General features: G+C 41.8%; 1 protein-coding gene across 1 annotated transcript in view; it reads left to right on the top strand.

Moving 5' to 3' along the window:
* PTPRG (protein tyrosine phosphatase receptor type G) overlaps nt 1–24,806 on the top strand; it is a 380,711-nt gene that overhangs the window by 189,360 nt on the left and 166,545 nt on the right. Inside the window, exons 3-4 of the mRNA XM_085235527.1 lie at nt 12,312–12,491; nt 17,302–17,450. Of these exons, the coding sequence (XP_085091653.1) occupies nt 12,312–12,491; nt 17,302–17,450 (329 nt within the window). The remainder of the gene's footprint in view (nt 1–12,311; nt 12,492–17,301; nt 17,451–24,806) is intronic.

Consider the following 24,806-nt stretch of genomic DNA (forward strand, 5'->3'; position numbering starts at 1 on the left):
TGGAAAACTAAACAAAACCTGAGATTCCATCCCCTGGAACACAGCAAGTTTCAACAGCCTTTTGGAGATGTTGTTAAGATTTTCCTTGATAAACTCTTCACAGACCCAAGTAACTCAAAGATAGAGATAGTTCTCGGGTACAGGAGCTCCTTATTGCTGGAAATCAGAAATAACAGAAGCTGGTTTCCATTCTGTACATTGATATTCCTGTCAAGCAAATTGAAAGGCTATTTGAGGAATACCTAGATTGTAACTGAATTAGGATTTAAGGCTCAGGGTAGAGTTAAAATGTGTATAAACTATACAGCCTAGAAAAAGACCGGCTCTGTTGGAGGTGGAGCGTGTGGTTGTGCTTAGCAGGTGAACTGAAAATGATAGATATGACAGGAGCTATATTTAAATGAGCTGTTGAAAGCAGTGTAAGAATAGAGTAAAATGATATACACAAATCACAGTGAATTCTGTCCTCCACAGATCTAATTCTTCTGTCACAAGCACAAATTGTTGCAACAGAACATGAGGAACTAACTTCTGTGACTGAGTGAGTAGAAACCACAGTCTGGGGCTGGCAAAGGCACATGTCTTGTGGTGCATAAAAGGAGGAGGAACAAATAAATGTCTTCTGGACTAAACTGAGCAGAAGAAAAGTTTTATTTTCCAGGACTTCCGAAGGATTTTTCCTTGTGTCGAAGGAAACTTAAAGATCACAATTTCCCCTACTTTAGGTCAACGCATTTTTAGAACTTCTGAGCAGGAATTTATCAGAAAAGGTCAAAGTTGTGGTTAATAATGCTGTGAATGGGTCTTTATCCTAGCCAAGTTCCTGCTGCTTCTTAAGTATTTTTATGTGCATTTTGGAGATTTGGATACTTCCGGTTTAAAGGAAGGACTGGGTCCGTGCAGAGCGAATGGCAAATTGTTTTGTAGGATACTATCCGGACTACAGTGGCGTGGCATGAGGATTGCATGCTTCCAATCTCTGGTACAGAGCAAATATTAAGGTTATTAAGTTATTAAGTTATAGCTCAGAGCATGTTCCAATCAGAGCAACACCCCACAAAGTCTGTGGTATTTTTGTATTCTGAAAGTCAGTGCCAGCGCTGTTGCTTTGGGCAGAGGCTGCCTTCCACGTTTCATCCCGCTGGGCACTACACTGGGGCAGCACCGTGTTCTGTGATGGCAGTTTGTGCTGTGGCCTTCCATCCTACAAAGAGAACCTTACAAGTAACTTCACGCCAGTTTTACTCTTGATGTTACTGAGATTACTCGAGTGTTTCAAGTCCCGTTCCTGAGCAGAGTCATTTAGGTGAGGTGTTTAATAAATTGCACGTTGTTACTCAGGGAGATTTTACTGTCATTGCACTCTAGGCTTACGATAGCAAAATCCTTCTCTTTATTTCATGTAGAAGTGGGAATGCATTGTTCTTCTGTACTTGCAGACACCAGTAGCCTCAGTAGTGCTGCACTGAAGTGATTTTCCTCTTTGCTTTGTTTCCTGTTGCCCCCTTTTTTCCTCCTGCACCTTATGGATCTTCTGTCTGTCCTTGTTATGTGACGCTTTCCCAAGGACTGATCAGGTTGATCTCCACGCTCATCCTTTCAGTGATCGCCTTTTACAGCCTGCCAGTTTTAATCCCTAAAGAAGCTTCCTACACATTGAACAAAATTGGTAGAAGTGATATATTTCCTCAGTACTTGAGGAGTTGCTGTCGGTGCGGGCGGCGTGCTGCATGTTAGCGCTGTATCAGAAAGAGCAGCATTTCTCCTAAGTAGTGCTTTGTTATAAAGTTCATTTTACTGAAAATATTTTGCATGCTTAACTACCTGCTGGTGAATTTTTCTATGCCAAGTAATGTGTCAGGAGCTAGCGGAGCATAGTAAGTTAATTACTTGTGTGCACACTGTGAAGGAAAAGCAAACAGCAAGGCACTAGTGATACGAAGAATGAGACTTCATTTCAGTCGCCAGAGATTGTGTTGTTAATGAATCCGCTCAATCAGCAGGGAATTGGTAATGTAGATAAGACCAGGTATGGCTGTGTACTGATAGGAAGATTAGTCTCTCAACCAAAACATTGCTTTTAGTGAGGGTTTGCTAATATTAAATAGTTTTTCAAAAGCACCAGTGAGGTAGAATAACAGCCTGAATAATTATGGCTGTCTTGAAAAGACACGATGATGATGATCTCCTAACGTGCTCTGCAAACACCATATAAATTCAATATCTTACAGATTTTACAGCTAAGTGATGCACTCCAAATTCCATTTTATGGTATATGTCACCATGGGCTGTCCAAGTGCTGCTGTGAGTAAACTGTGCAGGGTTGGGCTGAACGGGGCAGGGAGCACTGCACGGGGGCTGGGAGCATCCTGTGACAGAGAGAAGTGGGTGATGGGACAGGTGGGGAAAAGCCATTCTGATGACAAAGCCTTTGGGTGACCTTCCCTAAAGGGATGCTGTCTGGTCGTGCAGTGCTGGAGGAAAGCACACTTATCCCAGCTGTTTAACATAACAAATGGGAAATGGCGGGTACAGAACAAAAATGAGAAGAAATAGTAATAAACTGTTCTCTGCCTTAGCAGGCAGCCCTGCTGCTATAAGTAGAGTACCTCAAGATGGATGTTAGGGCTGCTTATTGTCTTCGTATTTATTCTCACTCCTGTTACTCTTAAATTAATGGTAGAAACATAGACTGAATGTTAATGGTGGCTGAGGGCAGGGTTCATGATGTGTTGTTAAGTAAAAGCTGGCTATCTCCCAGAACCTCTCCCGAGAGCTGTTTTGCTGGTGCATATTAGTGAAAGGGACAGCTGGATTGGGAAGTCTCTTCTAAAAGGGATGCCATTAATGACTTGGTTGGTCAAAAGTTGATTTTCATCCAGGAAGAAAAAAAAGAAAGATGTTTGTCAAAGCATAATGAATGATTTCAGGGGCCTCAGTGCTGCCTGTGATACAATTAAACAGTGCAGTCCTCCTGCAGCTGCCGTCCTTGGGTCAGGCAAGGACCTACAGGGGATACTGGAAAGCCAAAGGTGATTTGTCTTTCAGCAGTGGGTAATTTTACCTTCCTGACTTTATTAGGAGTTTTTTAATGTGTGAATTTTAATCTAGAGCCAAAGCAACAAGTGGAAATCATTTCAGTAGCAGGTTTCCTTTGAAATCAAGAGTACTTCCACTCCACTAGTGCCTCTGGATAGGCTTTATTGATACCAGCCCTCCCTTCCTTTATACTCCTTCTATATTGTTCTGTGCTCTCTGTGGGTGTTTTATTAACCAGCATCCTGCAAAAGTTCAATAAAAATATACAGTTCTTCTCCTCGCTTTTCTCCTTCCATATTTTTTTTCACACGGGCTCTCGGAGACAGAGCTCTGGGGAAGGCTCCTTTGGTTGGTTAGGAGGAACAGATGGGAATCGAGAAAAGGTACTTTCTGTTCCCATACCACCTAAATTGGAGGTAATTAAGTTACAGTGAGGCATCATTTACGTTAGCAGTTTCTTTGGTGAGATCAAGGCTATTAAGGGTACAATTGAGAAGTAGTAGGATTTCAAGTGTGTGATGAAAAATAATTGGAACTGCATCTTTCCCAAGTGCAATGCAGGCAGCCTGGTACTGGGATCTGCAGCAAGGCAGCTGAGTCTCAAACAGTTACTTTTTTTGCTTATTTTATTCTAATCTCTGCAGCTCTTCCCAAGTTGAGCAATCCTTGCTCTGATGAGACAGGTGAACTTCTCCCTTTTTAAGGGATAGGGATGAAGTGGAGCGTGTTGCTCCTGGTGGTAGGAAGGAGACAGAGAAGCAAGATGGGAATTTGAGATTTCCTGACTTAGATGTCACAGCTTATTATTGTCACTGTCATTCAACATCCATCTCCTGAGCCGCTGGGCTTGGCAGCACAGGAGCATTGATGTTTGAGCGGGGCCTAAGTCAGGCTCTCAAACCAGCCACAATCCCTGGCTTTAAGAAAACTTGCCCAGCCCACTAAGCTAAGATTCCTTAGCCCACTGTGGCTGTGCTGAGTGCTCCTTGTGCCTCACTCCTGCAGCCCAAGGTCTGCCTACAAGGGGGGATGCACAGCACAGCACAGCAAGCCACCTGCTGGGGCCCTTCACCTGCTGGCAGGGGATGCTGCAATTAGTTCCACGCCAAATTTGGGTCCTCTTCCTCTTTCCACAAATTCTTCTTGACGCTCCCCATCACACAGCTCTAGGATGGGGAAGATTCCTGCCCCGTGCCTTCCTCTTATTTCCTCTATTTTCTCAGAGCTTTTCCTGTGCTATGCTTTCTTCCTGGAGTAGCCCAGATGGGACCATGACTTACATCAACATTAGATGTGCTGTGTTCATTCTTGATCCATTTAATTCCATGAAACACCAGGCTTATTTCACCTTTTATCTTTTGTTATTTGGATGAGCTGGCAGAGTTTTCTTCTTGTCCCACAGGAAGGCCGTTGGGATGTAGGGCATATGCTGCTGGGTTTTACAGCTAAGAAGGAGAAGCAGCAAGATTGTTACACAGTGGGTTCAGGCAGCCCAGGAGGAATGCATGCTTTGAAGCCTGAGGTGCTGCGCATTGGGCTGCTGCTCCTCACCTTACACTGATCAGCTGCAAGGTTTTGAGCCAGGACCTGCATGTTGCATGGAGAAGTGGGTCCCTTCCTTCCTTCCTGCTATTTTGGGGCACTGCAGCAATACAAGCATTTCTGCTGTCAGTGATCATCATACAGCTATTGCTCCGTAAAGGGAAAGGAGCACAGAGAGAGGTGTGACTTGTCCAAGGCACCCACTGCAGAAACATGGCCTCCTCCCAGCAGCACCAACTGCTGTCATCGAGCGGCTGCACTGATTCGGAATGCTTCTTCATTCAGGGATTTCCATTAGGATTTATACTTTTTTAGATCATATTTACAAAAAAATCCATTTTTATGTCCGTCCCTAGCCTTCTTGGAGTTTTCTCAACTAGTATAGGAACAGGGGAAAGTTAATTTACAGTGTCTTCATATAAATTAATCTTCTGTTTTCTCCTTATAACGTTAGTTATCACCTCGTTTATTACATGTGTCTCAGGGGTGAGCAGCTTTAAAAAGGCCGCAGAACAGTTATGAAATGAATGGTGTGAGATGTCAGATACATTTATTAAAAATGAAAATTAGGAAAAGCAGAGGATGTAGATATATATTGTCTCAGTCACTTGCCACCAGCAGGCACTTCCTATACCAGAGCTTATCCTCCCGCTCCGGGACTTTTGCATATTAATTTCATTGATATTGTTATGCTCTGCGTTCACTATAACGTAAACATTTTTGAAATGTAACTTACGGAACTCAGCAGCTCATTAGCAGTGTCTGTCAAGGGTTTGTTATCCAACACCCATTAAAAAGCCCCAAACTATTCTGCCAGCACAGCTGAACTTCGTTTCTCTTTCACTTTTGTGTGGAGGGAAATTATTCACATCACAAATGCAAATCTTAATGTCTCTGGAAGAATCTTGCTTTAGTCACTACGCTTTCTCCAGTTTATTGGGAGCTTCCTGCAACATTTGTCATAAGATCCTGGGGTTTCTTGCTGTTGGGCCTTCATCATATGCTGTACCGCTGGCAGGCTGAGAGGGATGGTGGGAGCTTCATGCAACATTCATAGCAACCTCACTTTGCTGGGGAACAAAATTAGGATCCAGAAAGTATGTATATGTATGTGTGGAGGTGTATGTGAAAAGCCCGATGCGACTTTGTGATACAGGTGTTCACATACATGCTGAGGAATGCAAAGGTTTTGAAAACGTACACTGAAACTTTCTGCCAAAGATAATTAAGGGTTAGAAGGTTTAATTAAAGAATCCAGCAATAACTGGAGCATCTGTGGGCATTTAGAAGAATGCATACCTCTCTCTTCTGGTTTTAGAGCTGCAGACGTTATAGGGCAGTTTATTTTAGAGGCACGGTTTAAAGCCTTTCTTTGCATCTGCCACATTTTGGCAGTGAGACAGTATCACTGATACAATCCGTTCTGAAGATGAGCTTTGCTTTTAAAGCCCATGGCTGGACGTTTCTGTAGGTGTGGTGGCACTGGTGCAGAAAGCAGAAGTGGGGCTGGAGCTTCTGATGTTGCTGCTAGCGATTGCTCAAAGGTTATCTAAATCCAAACCCTTTTTGTTCTGTCTTCCTGCATTTGTGTATGTTCCAACAACTGCCGGTTAAGATATCCCTTATCAGAAATTGTTCTTGGAGAAAATGTTTCAGCTTCTTTCAGTTCTCCAAAATCCTGTCCTTGGCTGCTTGCAGCTCTGCCTGCCTCTTGCACACCATCCTGTGCTGCGTTTGCAGGCTGGGTGATGCTTACACCTGTCTGGGCCTCAGCGAGCTCCTCAGGACCTTGCTCTCTGAATTCAGGCTCATTTTTCAAGCAGTAATTGGAATTTTCTGCAAGCACGAGTGTCTGGTGTTAAACAGAGTGATGACAGAGAGTAATAAAATGAAAAACCCTTTTCCCTCAGGGTAGGAAATCCTGAAATCTTTGTTCAAAACAGCACTGTGAACTCTAACTACGTGTTCTTTTGCCATCTCTTTGAGTTGGGTACGCCATCATTTTACAGCAACTTTTCCCCCTAATAGAATGATTCAGCAACTTGATTGCTTTCTCTGCAATGTGAAGGCCCCTGGAAGATGCCCCTGATTTTTATAGCTTTACCTCTGCAGTCTCATGGCAAGTTACTGAGCAGGAGCCCGGCCAGTCATTCAAATAATTATTTCCTTCTTTATATCTATATGCTGCCTATAGGCTTTATCCTACAGGATTCTCCTTATTTCTTCTTCCTCAGGGGAAGCTGGAGGTCAGGGCATGAGAGGAGGCTGCTCTGGCTCTGCTGTGCCTGCTCGCGTGGTGGGAGCACCTGCCTTGGTCTCCTCCAGTTATTTCTAAACGGCAAAAATAACGAGGAGGTCTTGGTTTATGGCATCAAGTAACACTTTTCATCTTTAGATGTTTACATCCTTAACATTGCTGAGTTGGTTGGGCAGGTCACTGCCATTCAAGGAGTTACCAAGCCACTGCTTAGTGCATCTTCTGCCCAATTTTGGGTGAGCTTCCAAAAATCCTGCATCCTTCTGAGCCAGGAAAAAGAGAGCACTACTACTTCATGTGTAATCCAGGTATGATGCCCATGCCATAGCTCCTGTCTCCATATGAGGGTGACTTCTGTTGGTGTTGGAAATAGAAATGTGTGAGGGAGCAGCATGAGCCACCCGCAGGTAGGGCAGTGAGGACAAAGTAGGGCCAGAAGCGAGGATAGATGTAAGCCTTTCCACCGTGCCGTTTTCCTTACGGTTCTCTGCATATCTGCCTTGCAGGTAACTGCTGATGAATGATCTCGTGCATTAACATGATGGGGTAGGATGCTCCCATGAAGTTACAAAGCTGATTTGTCTTAATCACAGTAGTGTGAGGGATTTGGGTTGCTTTGCAACTCAAACATAAGGAGTTTAAAGGTATCAAATACATTTGTCTGATATAATTTTGTTTTTTAAGGAAGATCGATTATAAGAAAATCAAAACAAAAAAAGACAAGACCAGCTCTTTTCATGCTAGATATGAAGTTTAAAGTTGCATTTTTGTGGAAGTGTTAAAAATAAGTAAAATTAAGGAAAAGAAGTGTTCCTTTTTCTGTCTTTTTCTGAGCTTGGAAATGAATGATCCAAATCAGATTACTCATAAATAGCTAATGTCTGTCAAACTATATCTGGATGTTGATATTTGTTACACATCAGTCTGTATCTATATAGCTGATCCATTAACTGGAAGTGATTTAAAATCAAGAAAATGCCACTGGTTACGATAAGAGATCGTTTCAACAAAAGATTTGTGGAAGAAAAAAATATAGAAGTTTTTTATAAAAGCTTTAATTATATTTTAGTATAAAACATTATTTTAATGGGCTTTCTTTAATGAAGACTGCTCATTGTTTAGGTTGTACAGCAACAGGAAGGAAAAAAGGAATCTTGGATTCTATTTAAAGAGCAGCCTGTGAATTAAAAAGCTATTAAAGATTCTGCAGTCATTTAGGGAGAGATTTTGCATGAGAGAAGATAGCTGAATCCTAGGGAGCGTCGTGTTGCTTTGGATGAAGCTGGGCAATACCATCTCCATGCTGTTAGCAGTAGGCCCAGCTGTGGGGTGGGTGCTGCTACAAACACCTCTGTTTGCACGTCGGCCCCACGTGGCAGTGGCAATGGGAGCACGTGTTGTGTGGTAACGCTGATGAGGTCTCTCCTCTTGTTCGGGTTTTGAAAACCGAGTTATTTGTCAACTCTCCAAAGGTCGATTCCAATTCATTCCAAATTTTATTTGATTAAAGCCATCGTGCTCACGGTTGGAAAAATGAAATGCAAACAGCCGTAAGTTACTGTGTCTCGGATGGGTAAATGTCACGCGCAGAACGAAAGGGCTTTTTTGCTAAGTTTAAGTGAAACAGAGTCTTTATTTAGTGTCATGTTTTAATTTATTTATTTAAAAGCATTTATTTAAAGTTCTAAAAAACAAAGAATTCAATAAAGCAAGACAGGTGCAACTGCAAATGATTAATGATATAATTCTCGGTACTTTATAAAGTGTCTAACACTGAGGAGATTTATACAGTGCAGAATGGCAATTGTGCTTTGATGGAAGGAATAGGTAATCAATACCTGCAAGCTTAGAAAAAGTGTTCTATTTCCTCCTCTAATGATATAGGGTTTTTTGCAAGGCAAGGATGTCTGGAGCATGAGACACTTGGAAGAAGAATTAATTTGAAATCTGTAGTGGAAGATCAGTTTCAATTAAAACTGCACTTGAATGTCTATGAAAAAAGCAGGCAGTTAGGCTTAAGCCTGATGGCTACTAGCAAGTAAATGAATCCCACTGCACTCTTCCTGATTACGTTTTGTTGCGCTTATTTTCTCTGGGTAGGAGGTAGAGTTTATTTACTTTGGTCTCAAATTCAAAACTAAAAACGTCCTTCTTTCTTGCCTTCCCAGCCCTGCTTCATCCTACTAATTGTTGGAGCTAAGCTGCTGGGGTTGTGGCCTCTATTTCTGCCTGCAATCGCTGCCATAACGGTGTGGTCATATTGCATGTAATGCTTTGCCATATCAAAAGGTTCTGAAAGAAATTAATGAAAAATGCGGCCATTTATACATCCTGTGCTGATTTTAACTAGCGGGTCTTGAACCTCTAAATCAGAATTTAGCCTTGTGGCTGTAATTTGGGATGTCAGGACTTGGAGTCACAGCTGCAGTGCTTGGTTGGGGTTCTGAATTGCTGAGTTTCATTGCATTTGATTTTCCTTTAATAATGCAGCACCAGTATGGAAACATTTTATGCATGGAAGCGAATGTTATCACATGAGGATAGCAGATAGCACTGCTTCTGGAGTAAATTATAGATTTAGAACCAAGTGAAGATTCTGTATTTATAGAAAGAGATGTGTTGCTGTATTAAACTAATTCCAACAAGTTAAATTGGAAAAAGAAGACAGTGTGTTCTGTTTTTTTTTTTGTTTGTTTGTTTGTTTTAAAGTGATACAAAGATTGGAAAAAGAAGTGGCAAAAGAAGAGGATGTGTTTGTTGAGGTTTTTTAAGTGATACAAAGACATAAAAGCTTTTAGAAGTCAGTGCTGGGAAAAACTAAATTTCAGTAAGAGTCAGTGCAGGTACCTAAGTCACTTGAGGTTTTAACTCGCCACGGTGCTTTGTTTGCTTATTTACCCTTTTGGCTTATTTTATTCATTTTGACAAGACAGTTTCCACTGCAAATTGGTTGAGAGCTGGCTACACTTTAGAGAGAAAAAAAAAGCCTTTGTGACAAGATGCATGTAGGTAACCCTACAATCCCTGTTAAAATAAGTTGGCTTATTCAAAATTGCAATCTCCCCATTGACTGAAGGGTCACTGAAATGCTTACAGGAATGTGAGTGCTCAGCTTCCTTTGAAAGCACAGCTGAAACCACTGCGATAGCCTCTGCGAGCAGAGTGCTTTTGAAGAGCTCACCCTATGTTTATAACAAAGCCAAAAATGAGAGCTGGCAGGTTTGATGATTTGGGGCACTACTGAACATTTTAAAGCAAATTCCTAAATTTCATGGAATAAATGCGTGGTTGTATGGAAAGTAAATCTGAATTGCCAGTTAATTCACTGCAAAACAATTGCTAAGAGCATTCTGATTCGGGAAAAAAAAAATGACTGCAAGTGGAACGCATTTAGTTTTCCCCACGTAGGGCTTTTAATAATTTTGTTCTCCTTAGTTGCGGTACATTGGGAAATTAACTGAAAGTGGCTTTTGCTGACAATACAAGTTGAACAATGAGATAAATGAAACTGAACTTTTTTTAACCTGGGCAAATAATGTGAGTGATTTTTAAAGGGTGTTGCAATTTTGCTTAATTATAGTTAAAAATAAAACACTTTCATGTCGTTTTGGTTCCCATTCAGCATCTGCACATGATGGGTACTGCACAACATCTTATTACTGATTGACTGTCCTGCAGCAGCCCAAGGGAAAGTGGGAAAAGTCATCTCACTCTCAGACACGCATTGGAGCCCTGCACCAATGGAGCTGGCCTTCAAAACCACTGGGGTTGGATGGCACTAATTGAGATTGCATGTTTCTCAGATGCCGGGGTAATAAATGGTGCATCGTTTGCTGCTGCGTGCCTTTTGAGCAGACATGCTGACTGCGTAGTTCGAGGGTGCACAGCAGGCATCTGAGGGCCTGGTGGAGCAGGGGTCAGCCCCGTAACTTGGCTGTTGTGGATGAGGGAAACCTCTTCCCTCCCATCGTCAATTTCCCTGTCTTTGCATGAAAATAATGGAGTTCTGCTGCAAAGCTCTTCAGGAACTGTAAGTGAGGAGCGCTTTGCAGGAACTGTGTGCTGTTATTTCAGGAGCTTAAACCGCTGTTTGCACTGCCAGGAACATAATCTCTTAGTCCCTGTTAATACAATTTAAGAGTTGGAGCGGGAGGTCATAAGAAAAATGTGAAATTCACTGGAGATCCTCCTCTGTGTGGAGAGGTTCCTGGTGTTGTATTGCATCTGGAGCTGGAGTGTGCTGGGAACAGCAAGGTCTTTGTCTGAAACCTTTTGCTTCCACTTGCTATTTTTATTGACTTCTTGCTGGAGAGCTATAGAATGGGCTGAGTGAGTGCAGGTGGTGGCAGGCAGCTTCTGCAGGCTGAGCAGTGCTTTGTGCTGCTGCCTCTCGCAGCACCGTGCCACTCTATGATTGGATCACTGCCTTCCTTCCCATGGCAGAGGGGCCAGCGCAATCCCACTGCAAAGTTGAGGCAAACTGTTTGGGGTTAGGGACCGAGACGGGGATTAGGGACCAAGATTAACACACCGAGAAGTAATCTGGGGCAGGTGAAAGCTTCAGAACAGAGGAAGAAACTCTGCACCTCCTGTCCCTTGTGAGTTGGGTGTACAGATGTGACAACAGCTGCTTCAGAAACCACTTAGAAACACTTCAGTGCAGGATGCTGAGTGCATCAGGACCCGCCATACACCTGGTGTGCTGGGGACAGACGCTGCTCTGACATTGCTCCTCAGAGCTGCAGCTCTTCCCTTGTTGACCTCTATGGCAGCCTGCATTGGGCTTGCCAGTACAGATGCACAGATTGCTTTCCAGAACCTAAACTTCTCCTGGCTAATAAATAAAATAGAAAATTTGTGTAAGAGGAACACCAAAAAGTTACAGCATTTTCCTGGCAGGTCACTGTTGCCTTCACTTCCTCCAACAAGAGATGTCTTTTTTTCCTTTGCTGTTTTCTTCAAATTTACTAATATCCTATTTGCTTTAATTCTTCATTTTTATTTTTTCTGGCTTTAAAACCTTCTGAAGAAATGAGATCATTAATAAAGATCATATTATTTAATTAGAGCATTGTAGAAGAGCAAGTTAATGCCTAGCTGGTACATTGTGTATCTCTTCTAAGAAGGTAAATGTGTACTCATATATCATGGCTGAAGCTTTAGAAAAGTTCCTGTAAACCCATGCTAATTCGTAACATATGCATGAGGGAATTACAGACAGTTTTATAGAATAGTAATTAAAAAAAAAAAAAAGAGGTATTGTTTGTAACTGCCAGAGGCAAAGTTTGAGTACTGCATGAAGCTAATGGTTTTTGATCTCTTCATAAGTTTACAAATCTTAACCTCTTTCAGATGCACGAGGTGTAGCAGCAGTGATGTTACCTGGGGAGCCTAACGATTCATCCTCTTACTTAAGCGTAATCCAGAATTAAGGAGCCACTGGAATGTTAATTTAATTTGTATTTGTTAACAGGTACCTATGGTCCCGAGCACTGGGTTACTTCCAGCGAGAAGTGCGGGGGGTCTCACCAGTCTCCCATAGACATCGTGGACCATCAGGCTCATGTTGGAGATGAGTATCAAGAACTGCAGCTCGATGGTTTTGACAATGAATCTTCTAACAAGACTTGGATGAAAAACACGGGAAAAACGGGTATGTTCTCTTCTGTTTGTCTCCATAGCCTGCCTGCAGTCAATTAAAAATTCAAGCCGTGTTCCACCCTCCTCCTCTTTCATTGTTCTGTTGTTTGGGGTTTGCTTTTTTTAAGAAAATATAATTTTCCAGCAGCTGCCTCCTATCCCTGCCTTCGCATTCTGTGCAAAGTGATTTCTGCAGATTGATTTTAAGGTTCATTTTTTTAAGGGTTTTTTTTTTTTCTTCTTTTTTTTTCAGTTCTCGGTATAAAATAATTCTCTTGGTAGTGAGTTGTTCCTCAGAATAAAAGGCTGTATGAGAGCTTCAAGGTGTAACCTTGAGTTATCAGCTCTGGGAGGCTGAAACATCTAATCCAAAGGAGCGCTGAGATGCAAGGCTCAGACTTTGTAGGAAAGGGGAAGTTTTAGAAATCGGGAGGTTTTGGAGAAGAAAGAGCAATAAGCGCTCAAAGTAGCGGGAGCTTATTAATGTGTTTCTGATATGATTATAGCACTGTGTTCTTCACTGAACTGAATCCTCTTCTGCTCTGTCTGTTCTGGTTTCCAGAGAAAAGAACAGTGAGAATACTGCTTATTTTTACCAAAACAGTTCACTGAAAGGTCAAGATTGATTTATATGCAAAGCTGCATGCATTTGATTACTCTTTAATTCTAAAAATGTAAAAAGCAGAAATTATAAGGCCATCCTCTTCATTTGACAAGGTCAAATATTTTTAGGGAATTGGATTAAACCGCTAATTAATTCAATTTTATTTATTGGAAGTATATTTTTATCTTTATTAACATTCGACATGCGTGTCTGCAGTGCTTTAGGTAACAGGTTCCTCGTCAGAGGTTTGCGAGCAAACCTGGGGTATGGACCTGCTGTGGTTTGCATTCAGCTGTGCCCACAGCCTGACCCATTGCTCCCACGTGTCTTTGGGTGTGAGCCACCAGGTGCTCTGGACCCAGTTCCAGGGACTTAGTGGGAGACATTGCCCCCTCAGCTGAGGAGGACGCAGGCTGGGATCCTGCTTTCTTTCACCGCAAAGCAGATCTGGTTAATGTAAAGCACTGTTTTTTTTAATGCATTACTGAGGGGTTTTTTCCATCTTTGCTACAAAATGCTCCTGTTTGCTCTCAAATCCTGACTTTGTTGCCCTTCATAGCAAAATGAGGTTCAGGGGAGGCTGAATGCTGTGGAAATTTGGTGCTTAATTAGTCTATTTATGTTATGTACTCTGCTCTTTTGTTCGCAAAGAGCAAATGTAGTTATTGGCAATAAATGTAATTAGAAATACCAAGAAAAAACGATGGTGCTTTTCTTCCAAGAGAAATGCTAATGCTAGATGGTAAGTATAATAGGAACATATTGCTGCACGTATAATAGGAAACCATGCAGAACCAAAACGTGCCAGTGAATGTTCCAGTCTTCATGCAGTTGGCAATGAAAGCTGTATCTTCGGTCTCCTCTGCTGGGTGATTTTAGCACTGCTGCTATATTTGATTTCCTCACCCATTCAGGTGTGGATTTTTGCTGACAAGTTATTGCTTCTCAGGGTGACAGTAACTATGACTGTTCTTGGGTAACTTACAGATTCTGCAGGTTAGGCAAAGACTCTTTTTGCCCTGCTATCATCCATGAGTCTTCTGCTGAACTCTTAACTCCTCCCTTGATTTATCACATTCCATTCCCTTGGTTTACTGACCTTTGGAAGAAACTTATCAGGGATTACTTTTTAAGGTAGCCAGTGGTCAGCAGCAAACCAAGTAGGATGTTTTGGCCTATGGGCAGAATGTAGCAGCAAGTTGTGCCGGTTGTGATGTGTGCTGACAGCAGTCTTAGAGTAGATGACCACAGGAGACCTTCCTGTTGTTGACTGACACTAAGCTGCATTTCAATTTATGCAATGGTGATGGATGTACAGAGCATTTCACTGCAATTAATGACTGGTTAAAGGAGACCAGGGTCTGAGGAAAAACCAAAGGCCCTTAACTTTGATGCTCATTAACTGACAGGAAATGCATTGTGTGGGTTATTGCAATTCGGCTGGTAATTTTTCCTTTATTAGAATAGAACAATTAGTTACTTTTATGCTTTTAAATATTAAAAGGTAAAAGGGAGTTTTTATTTTTTTGTGTTCTTTTTTCCTTTCTCTCCATATCATCTAAAGGGCAAACAATGTACAGGACACAGAACTTCATTCAGAAAATGAACATATGTTCATTATGCCTCTGCCTCAGCCAGAAATGCTGTGTGTTGGATTACACCGACAAAAGCACTAATGTGGGTTTGATTTCATCACCACAGAAGCCAGTTCCCAAGTGGTAAAGATTACTTGGAGAGTAGGAGCACCTTTCATAGTTGTTGTTGCCCTTGCCACCTTGTAATTAAATGTTAGCTGATGTCAGCTGGGCCTGAGGCTGATGGAGATTCTGGGCACTGCCCTGTGGGAGCAGTTCCCTCGGCAGCAGTGCATGCACTGCAGCTTTACCCCTCCTTGGATCACTCAGAGCTTCTAATGACTCTGATAAACTCACAGACATTGGTGCCAGAGGTGTGTTTGGGTACTCTTTGTACCTTGTGTGCGTCTCAGGCTGGGTCAGAGCTGCTCTGATAAGACAAAGGAAGAGCTGCTTTGTATCCAGGCTTGGTTTTGCTCTCGAGAAGGTGCAAGATGCACAGCTCCACCCCCGGTCCTGCAAATTGCATCAACAATGGTGATCCTGGTGGTTGTGCACCGCCTACTTTGTTTTTGAAATCTCAATCATACGTTAATTTTAAGCCTAGTATGGAGTGTTAATTCCTTCCTGTGTGCTCTGCATGACTGACTGGATAAAAGCAGTGGCTCCCAAAACCCAGTTTCGCTGCTCCAGTCCCTAATACTAGAAATCACGTGGAGGGAAAGGAAACCTCCATGCTAGTGGCAATAAGGAGGTGCTGCTAAGATAGGAAGGTGCTGAGAACGTGCATTGTAGAGCTCAGCAGTGTAAGGAATTCTGTAAAATGAACAATTAGATGAACATTTCAGATTGTACATCCTCCTAATTATCCTTTTAATTATTCATCTGAAACAAGTAAAATGACCCCTGACAGAGCCATAAATGATTTAGGAACTATCAAATATTTATTAGATGCAACTGAATCCCCACAGAGATTTTTAACAGATGCACACGTATCTGCTTTTCTGTATTCTTTAAGTCCTCCAATTTTGTCTGTGGAATTTCGAACCAATGGAGTGAGATGTTTGGTATCTGAAGTACTGCTGAGGTCATTGAGAATTTTGTAAGGGAAGAGGAGAACAGTGGTGCTTTTTGTCACTTGTGTTTCAGAGTTGGTGTAAGGATGCAGCACTACCTGGGCGATACAGACAGTATCTTATAGCCTCCAGACTTCCCAAATGCTTTGATGCGAAGGAAGCAGAACTCATGGAAAAGCCCTGTGATGTCACTGGTGCAATTAATAAAGACCTGAACATCACATGCACATCGACATTTAGATGGTTTTAATATAAACAATTTGATGTTTAGATGTTTCTTAGTTGGAGCTGGAGCTGCTGTAGCCCGCAGTCTGTACTTGCAGGGAGCAGCCCTGCCATGGCAGACAGCCCCGCCTGCAGCATGAAGTGATTCACCAGCGGAGGAATAGCTCCTGTTTCACAACCAGCCTCTAGATTTTTTCCAGCAGTGAATAAAACCCTCTCCGTTACATAATAAAAGTGGGTTTATATTAATGTTCCTGTTGTGATGACACAGCTGGATTGAGAACAGAGAGAAGTCCTTGTGGGTTGAGCTCTTCTCATTTAAACAAAAAAAAAAAAAAAAAAGAACAACGAACAGCGCAACTTCAATCACAGGATTCTGGGCAGAGAAAGCGGTGGTCTGCAGTGGCTTCTACAAGAACAAAACGCTAATTTTAGTTCTGTTTTTAAGTGCCAGTTTTGCAGAGAATTGAGCAGAAAAGATTTTGTGAGGAGTCATTATTAGGAGTTATGCATGTTAAAGATGGGAGGTGCTGGAAGGGTGCGTGATCGTGTAGTGAGAGCAGTGGACAGGGATGTCAAAAAGCTGCGTTCAGTTCTTGGTGGGACTGTAGTTCTCCCCGTAACATTTACCATTTTCCACCATATGACTTTGCCCTCTGTTTGGACCTACAGCTTTTATTGTTGCATAAAATATAAAGGCTTTTCAGAAGTGAAAAGAAATTACAAAGAAGATCCTTTTGACCCTTACTGAATTGTGTAACAGTAATGTCAGTTACTGTAAAAAAAAAAGAACCAAAACAGCTCTGATGGGGGGGCTTCTCATGAGTGGGTCTCAAAAAAGTTATTGTCACTCTCCCTGTTTTACAGAAGGGAGGAACAGGGAGGTCAAGGAAGGTACCTGCCATGTCCAGCAGTAAGTGGTGGATAGGACAGAGGCCCTTTTTCCCCTGGTAACTTAGAAGAAATGCAACAAACAGAGGATCTTCTAACTGGTTATCTGCAGTGAATGACAAGGCCAAGCAATGCGGTCAGCCATTAGTCCCTGCAACCACGTTAAACAGTTCTTGATGAAGTTTGTCATTTCAATTTTAATCAAAGCTCAGTGGTAAAAACTGCTTGCAGAATTTGGACTTGGAGGTTTTCAGTAGCCTATATAATCATTTCTATAATTAGCCAGCATTAAATGTAGCTTTTTCCTTTTTTTAACCAGTCCCTGTAAAGAGGATAATGATGACCTCATGTTTTACTTGCATTAGAAGAAATATTCTAATATAATGAGCAAAACCTGTAAGTGCTTCAAAAAACTGTGCTAAGAAGGTCTTTCTCCTTGTTCTGTGTGTGCAGTTGCTATCCTGCTGAAGGACGATTACTTTGTCAGTGGTGCCGGGTTGCCAGGCAGATTCAAGGCAGAGAAGGTGGAGTTCCACTGGGGTCAGAGCAATGGATCAGCAGGCTCTGAGCACAGCATCAATGGCAAGAGGTTCCCCGTTGAGGTGAGTGGAAAGACATGTGCTTCTGTTCTCCAAAAAAAAATAAAATCAGAATGTATTGCTGTAGTTTGAGACGGCTGTGAAATAGGGCAGTGTTTCCTTCAGTGAACATATCACTTTCAAGGCCCTTCTGGCCCTCGCAGCACTCTATCATTCATCTCTTATGTGCTTTTGCAATGTCAGCTCCAAGCACTGCTTTGCTCGCGTTGCTAGCTCTCACGTCCCGTGGGCTGTTTCAAACTGCCACTTTTCTGGTTTCTCCCATAAGCTCTCTGTGTGTGGGAGGATCTCCTTGCAAATATCTGCAAAGTGACTTCATTGTCCTCCAAATCCTTTCTTTCCCAGGATGCTTACAAACAAGTAGCTAGCAGTGATTTGGGAGCCATTGTGCCACGGCTTCTGCCTTTCATCAGCACTGCTTCCTTGAACACGTACGGCCCTCTACCCGCATTCAAGGTTTTGCATGGTGAAATAAAGCAGACTTTATCTGGAATTACTCCTTCTTGGTGATAATCGAATGAGTGCTTTCAAAGCAAGACGTGTCGCGCTGTGGCATGTGGACATGAGCAGTTTGTAGGGTGCTCTGCTTGCCCAGAAGGCTCACGTGGACAGACACGGTTTTCCTGTGAGCTGGGCCTTGGCAGAACTTGATTCAGGCCCCAACTTGCCATAATGTGTCTCATGTGACTTCAGCCAAGTCCCTTTTTCAGAGCGTGGAAATAGGATTCCAAAGCACAAAGGGAGGTTGTAATAGACCCTAAAAAAGTGCAGTTTACATCTTTCTGCTGCAACTGTCCCAATGTGTGAGTTAGAACAATTTTTTTTTGCTTCCTGCTGGCACCTGAGCCCATAGGTTGGATGGTCTGAGGCAGAGATTTATTGGTTTGTTTATTTATTGCAAAGTTTTTCCAACAGCTTCTGGCTTGATGAAGCTGTGATTTCTGGTGACAGCTCCCCCCTTCCTCCCCCCCAGATGCCCAGAGCATGGGCCCATCAGGCTGCCCTGTCTGCCTCAGTTGGCAGTGCTGCTGTTTGTCACTTGGGGTGGTGGAAGGAGCACTGTGGAAGTCTTCAGTCAGCTCCTCTTCTGAAATTTGAGGGAGTCAGGCTGGTAAAGGAGCCTGGGCCTTCTTTTTGGAATCAGAAATAGTATTTCCACTGCACAAACTCTTTCTTATGAAGCTATCCTGATGCTGGCTTGATCAATAGAAGTTACTTTGGGGAGAAAAAAAAAAAAAAAAGAAAATTCTTAAAAAATAATTTCCCTTTTGTTTAAATATCCTTTATTTACTTTTCAGCTGTTTGGGATGCTTATTTTATTTGCTTTAAAATTAAAAAGAGAAAGGAAAGAAAGAATTTGCCCTTCTGAATTCTGTCAGTGTTTCTGAATGCTGTGCAAAACAATTTGCTATATCAGATAGGTTTAGTGTTAATCCTAATAATGAAAATGTAATTTTCCAAGTGGTTTGTATTCACTGCAATGGCACGAGCCTCTGATCTCTGTCCTTTCTAAATATGACTGCATTCAGCAGGATTCCCACAGATTTTCCTTTACTGTTTTTATAAAGGAAGAGCATTTTCCTAAGCAAGCCTTTCCTTATTGCTTTGCTGTGTACCATCTCTCTAAGATTTCCAAATTTTGTCCACTTCATTAAATCATGTACTAGAAAGGATTTTCCTGGGTGGATTTTGAGAGGTGCTCAAAATATCCAGTAGGTCGAAGGTGATAGAGCTATTTTCTTCTCACAAAAATAGTTCATACAGTTGAGATTTTACCTCTCAAGCAGTAACTGTACATGTGTGCGTGGTGCAGCTTTTAGTTTGGAACACTAATTGTAGTTCGGCATGCAACTGCCCGATGCTGGGAGATCTGTGCCAGAAATGCTGTGTTTCATTTCAGAAATAACATATCTAGGTAGGCTGTGGAAAGGAATAAAAGCAAAATCCCATCCTACAGAAAGTAAAGCCCAAATCAGTCTGACTGTTCTGAGTCCCTGGGCAGAGGTAAGGGTTTTAAAGAGTGCACACAGGTATCGATGTGCCAGGTCTGCAGCAGTTACGATGGAAATGCAGTTGAAAGCAAACATTTTCTGCGTCTTATTGAGAAACCAGATGTGGACTATGCAGAACCCATCAGCTCCAAAGCACGTCCCAAGGGAACACAGATAAATCAGCGTCTTCCATAGACTCTGCTCTTCATGCTGAAGTTTTTTTCCTCTGGGAAACAAACTGCTTGCTGATAGTCTTTTTTTCTTGAAGAGGATACAGAAAGTAATTAGAAATGTCAGATATAATACAGAGCATTATTGTTTGACCATGTTGTTTGGTTTTTATTATTACAACTAATGTGTCAGATGGTAAGGCTGTCTACGTTAATTGGTTTCCTTCATTGAAGCCCATCTGGATCATATTTTTTTGTGATTTATATGTTAAATTAGTTGGTAAGATATATGAGAACGTCCTTTTGTTTCCTACTTTAAAGGCATGTTGGATCAAAGGCGTATTATCTTGCAGTACTTTTTTGCATATGTAGCATATTGTGATTCTTTTTTAAACCATGGCATATGTAATGGTATTCTAAATGGTTTCCTTCATTATATGGTCTTGATTGCTTATTTATTGATTAGATTTTCCTTGATGATACTTCATCCTTATGAAGTCATTATGAACTTGGCTTTCTCTGAAGTATCATTTACGAGCGGAGATGAACATGTGTCTCAAACTTTTATCCATGATCAGAAGCCAGTCCGTGGCACTAGGCCTGGTCAGCATCGGCTCTGAGTTTCTTTTTTCCTCCTTCTTGCCATTTTTGCCTCCTGATCGGTGAGGTCAATAAAACTAGTGCTGCGATGCTGAAGATTAAAGCAAGACCATTAGTGCATTGCTGTGCAAGTGGAGCGTGAATCCTAATGAGGATGTGGGCTCTGTGCCAGTTTAGAAAAAGTCTCCCTCCTTTTTTTCTTCAAGTCAAGAAAAGTTTTTTGACATTGCAGTATCTAAATTTTAATGAATTGCTGACTCCTTTGTATTTTGTTATTGTTCTTCTCCATTATAATTGAGTTTTTCTTTTGCTTTCTGAACTTGAGGCTCTACAAACAAAGATGCAAACGCCAGAAACCATTTAAATGGCCAAGTGACAAAACTGCAGTAAAGAAGCAGAGCTTCCCTCAGGCCAGGAGAGAACCCAGGTTCCCCTCATTAGAGCCAAGAGGAATAATTGCAGCCCTTTCATCTCCGGTGCCATTGCCTGGCTCCCAGCCCTGCCTGCTGCGGGCGGTGCTGGTGGCTCAGGCTCCTGCTGGGGGGAAGCCCGGCGCTCGGAGCTGACGCAGCAGCGCTGCGCTGCCGCCATCCCAGCATTGCTGGGATTATGAGCTCCCTCGTACTCATTTTTATGCAAAATGCTGATTATTTCTGTGAAGAGCAGAAATCAGAAGAGTGATTTTAATCATGACTGTGTTAATTTGATGTGAGCTTTGGCTGTTTATGAGCTTTCTCTTTAATGGCGCTAATTGTCGGTTATAATGTGAACACCATTATATAGTAATATACAGTAATTTATTTAGTAAATGAGAATCTTATTCCAAGGACCATACTGCAATATGCCATAGAGACCTCATCTCTTTAATCTTACATGAACAAACTTGCACTTTCTAGGCCAAATTGGTTATAGGAACATCAGCTTTTCTTCTGGAAAGCAATGTGATTTTGTTGTACCCACAAGCACCAGCATGCATGTTTCTGGAGATCTCTAGTTCTTCATTTAAAGCAAACAATAACAACAACAAAATATACAACCGAAAAAGAAAACCAAACCCACAAAGCATTCCAGCAGAAAATGAAGAGCTAGCACTCTTTCATGTTGATTAACGAGCTTTTACATTACGATGATTGATTCATTTCATGGAATTATTATTATAAACAATCATTTGCATTCATAATTTTTGTTCTCCTTTAAGCGTGTTCCTTAGAAGACTTTCCAGGTTCTAATGGTATCTTTGTTCTTGCTATTTCTTTGATTTTCTTCCCTTTTCCCTTGAGTATACATACTAACTTCAGCGCTATGTAGATCTCCAGCTAGTTGCTCTAATTTGAATGCTCAGATCTCCTTGCCAAAGGTTATCACCATTCACTATCTTACCTCTCATTATATCACTTAAATTCTCATGTTTTATATTATCACAGACGGAAGATAATCAATGTTGTTAATGTAGAAAAGATGTGTGGTACTCAGTGCACAAAAGCCTTTATTACAGGATATGAACTGAGACCAGCTCGTGTTCTGGGGGTCATCCTGAATGGTAATTCTTTCTCTGATCTCTAAAGTGTCACCTGCTGTATTTCTCCAGGCTTTTGTCCACTCATCATGGTGGGATATATACTACTTAGAGTCAGATCCTTTCTTGTTAAGTTTTAATGAATTTTTTTCAAGTTCCACACTTGCTGCATTTCTGGGTTCTTTTCGGTTTGTCTGTGTGTGTTCTTTTTACTTTTTCCTTTAATATATTAAAAGGAGAACAGATTGCAGTATGTTTTCTTCATATCCAGGAGAGAAGTAGCACCCTATGCTGCTGTGGTGCAGTTAGGTTTATTATTTCTGGCATCCAGCATCTCTGGTAATTGTAATTTTGGAGAAATCTCTGGTGTTGGCTTCGAGTACAAGTAAAGACTGATTGTGAAGGAGGGTGCCAGCACTGGTTTTATTCCCTTATATTTTGTTTAGTAGTTGCTCTTCAAATTTCCTTGCTTCCATCTGGCAGGATGTAGCAAAGTAGAAGTCAATAAATGATGGAAGGACCTAAAGAGGGCCACTGGGAATACATCACAGTGAGACACATTGACTGTCTGAAGTAATTTTACTGTAATATGCTCTCTGAGGACCAAATCCTCAGTTATATGGGGATTCTTAGAGCTCCCAGTGACTTTGATGGGAGACATGCTGGTGAAACTGAGTACAGATTTGGCTCCATACCCACAGTCTTGGCTGTAGAGTGCTCAGGGAATTTAGCATGCACTGCTTATTCTGTCTGCACCTTTGGCTTAATCATTTAGACATGGAGGTGGCTTGGGGATTTTCAAATTTGATTATTTTTTCTTTTTTGTTCTAAACTGACAATTTGCAGAATTTTTAAATCTCTTCTCCTACAATCTATCTGCCCTTTCTCTACAGTCTTCCAAGGGAGCCGTAAAATGATCTGAAAATACAAGATACTAAAGATCCCCAAGATGTTGCACTGCCTTATCTTCCCCCCAGCGTTACTCCTCTTTACTTTTCAGCACCTTTAAAACTTCTTCAGGTTTCTCATCGTCAGGAAATCGGTGGGATGTAATTTAAAAACACAAAATACATGGATATTGGCTGAATACATGGCTGAGTTTATATCATGTTGTGCTGCAAAGACTTTGAGCAGTGCAATCAAACATAATCTCATAACTGTTCGTTTTACTGTTATATTTTCCTTACTGTAGCCGTTGCACTGACTCCTCACAGTTATCTTTAGTGCCTCCCATACAGTGACAGGAGAATCAGTTGAGGCTTTAATTAATTACTTTATTGCAATCAGAGTTCCATTTTAGTGCAGAATGCTTCATCTTGTAGTAGTGAAATATTTAGTCTCCATCTGGCTGATCTTTTTTGTGAATGCCCTGTGATAATTAAGAAGAAACATGAGAGGATGATCTGAAATTAAAATATGTTTAAGTGCAAAGGTTAGCATGTCGTGGGACTGTTTGTGTATAGACCTGCAACAAACCCAGGGACGTAACAGCCCTGTGTTTGCATGGCTGTGTCTTCCTGCTGTGTACCAGGCCCCTGTAATTTCTGGAGCCGGTTGCAAATGTTGCAGTGCATCCAGAGTCTTATTTCAAAGTAACTATTCCACAACGTGATTTAGATATTCTTTCTATATTTGATAGGAATGTCCTGCTTCTCCCAAAGGATTTCCGCTCTCTTGTTGAAAAGCTCTGAGTTAGTAGCACCTCACTGCAATTACGGTATGTTAATGATGAGCTAAGGGTTATACATTCCTCTTAACATAAATCCCTGATTTTCAATGTAATTAACTTGGATCTGGAAAGAGTGACAAGGAGAAGGAGGATCAGATGGGGTGAAAATAAGAGATAAGAGGCTGACAGCCAGCTCCTGTTGTAAAGGAGAGTTATTTTGAATAGGAGAAAAATCAATACAAAGGTTGGAGAATTTGACAGAGTTATAAGAGGTACTTTAATGAAAGGTAGCAGATTCAATAGGATTGTTACTTGAAATGTGGGATTGTCTAAGTTAGAAAAATAGGACTGTCTCTTCCCAGCTGTAAAGGTGAGCTTTATGTGCTGAGCTTGTTGGGTACTTAGGCCACCGTGTTTAACGTCATTCACTCTGGGCACTTGGTGTGGTGAGAAAAGCATGTGTGGGAGCTTGCTGTATTCTGTTCTTCTGGAAGAATTATGAGATTATGAAGGGGAAGAAGCAGAGCAGCAGATGGTGGCTATTTCTTCTGCTTCACCCTGCTCAGTGGCTACCAGAGAACATCTGCAGAGGAAAAGCAAGGCATCATGGTGAGGAGGTCTTGTTTTCTGTGACTCCGTTTGGCCCTGGATGTAAAGGACAGGCAGACTTTGATAGGGGTATTTAGCAGGAATTCCCCTCAGTAAGTCCATGCCAGTCACCTTCTCCAGTGGTGACAATGAGAGGAGAGCAGAGGGGCTGTGCATGACAGCTTTCTAACTCAGGTTAGAGCCTCAGCCCCTCTGTGTGCAAGCGCAATTTGGTCACGAGCATCCTCTTCCTTCAGTGTCGCTGGATTTGAGTAAGCAGATCAGATCATGTGTGCATTTCGTGCTCTGCCAGGTTGTTTGTCCCAGGACATCAGCTAAAGACACGATAGGCTCTGTAAGTGCTCAGTGTTACCTCTTCCTTTAGGCAAGTCTGACAGTCGTGGGTCCTAGGAACATCTTCAAGAGGTGGATAGCCCTTTGAAGTCATTCCAATAAGACCCCTTCAAATAACAAAGATAGATAATGTCTGGGAAAAAAATGAAAAACGAAAGTTACACAAATGTGTTCAGAAGTGATAATGTTTCCTTGGCACTCAAAAAAACACCAAACCAAACCAAAACCTTTCTGCAGTTAGTGGGCTGGTTGCTAACTTGTCTGCCAGTTTTTCCCATGGAAGCCTTTTCACTGGGTCTCAAACGGTGGGAATAGATATCACCGATGTTAATTGTGATTTAAGGAAGTAAGCAGGAAATGATTGAGATTGTCATTTATACTGGTGCTTTACTGATTGCATTATTGTGGGTTTTCTTTTCCTGTAGAATTCTAAACAGTTGCTGTAATTTCATACCAAGAGAATAAATTGCG

This window comes from Meleagris gallopavo, chromosome 14 (assembly GCF_905368555.1).
Source record: "Meleagris gallopavo chromosome 14, MGAL_WU_HG_1.1, whole genome shotgun sequence".
Taxonomy (NCBI): domain Eukaryota; kingdom Metazoa; phylum Chordata; class Aves; order Galliformes; family Phasianidae; genus Meleagris; species Meleagris gallopavo.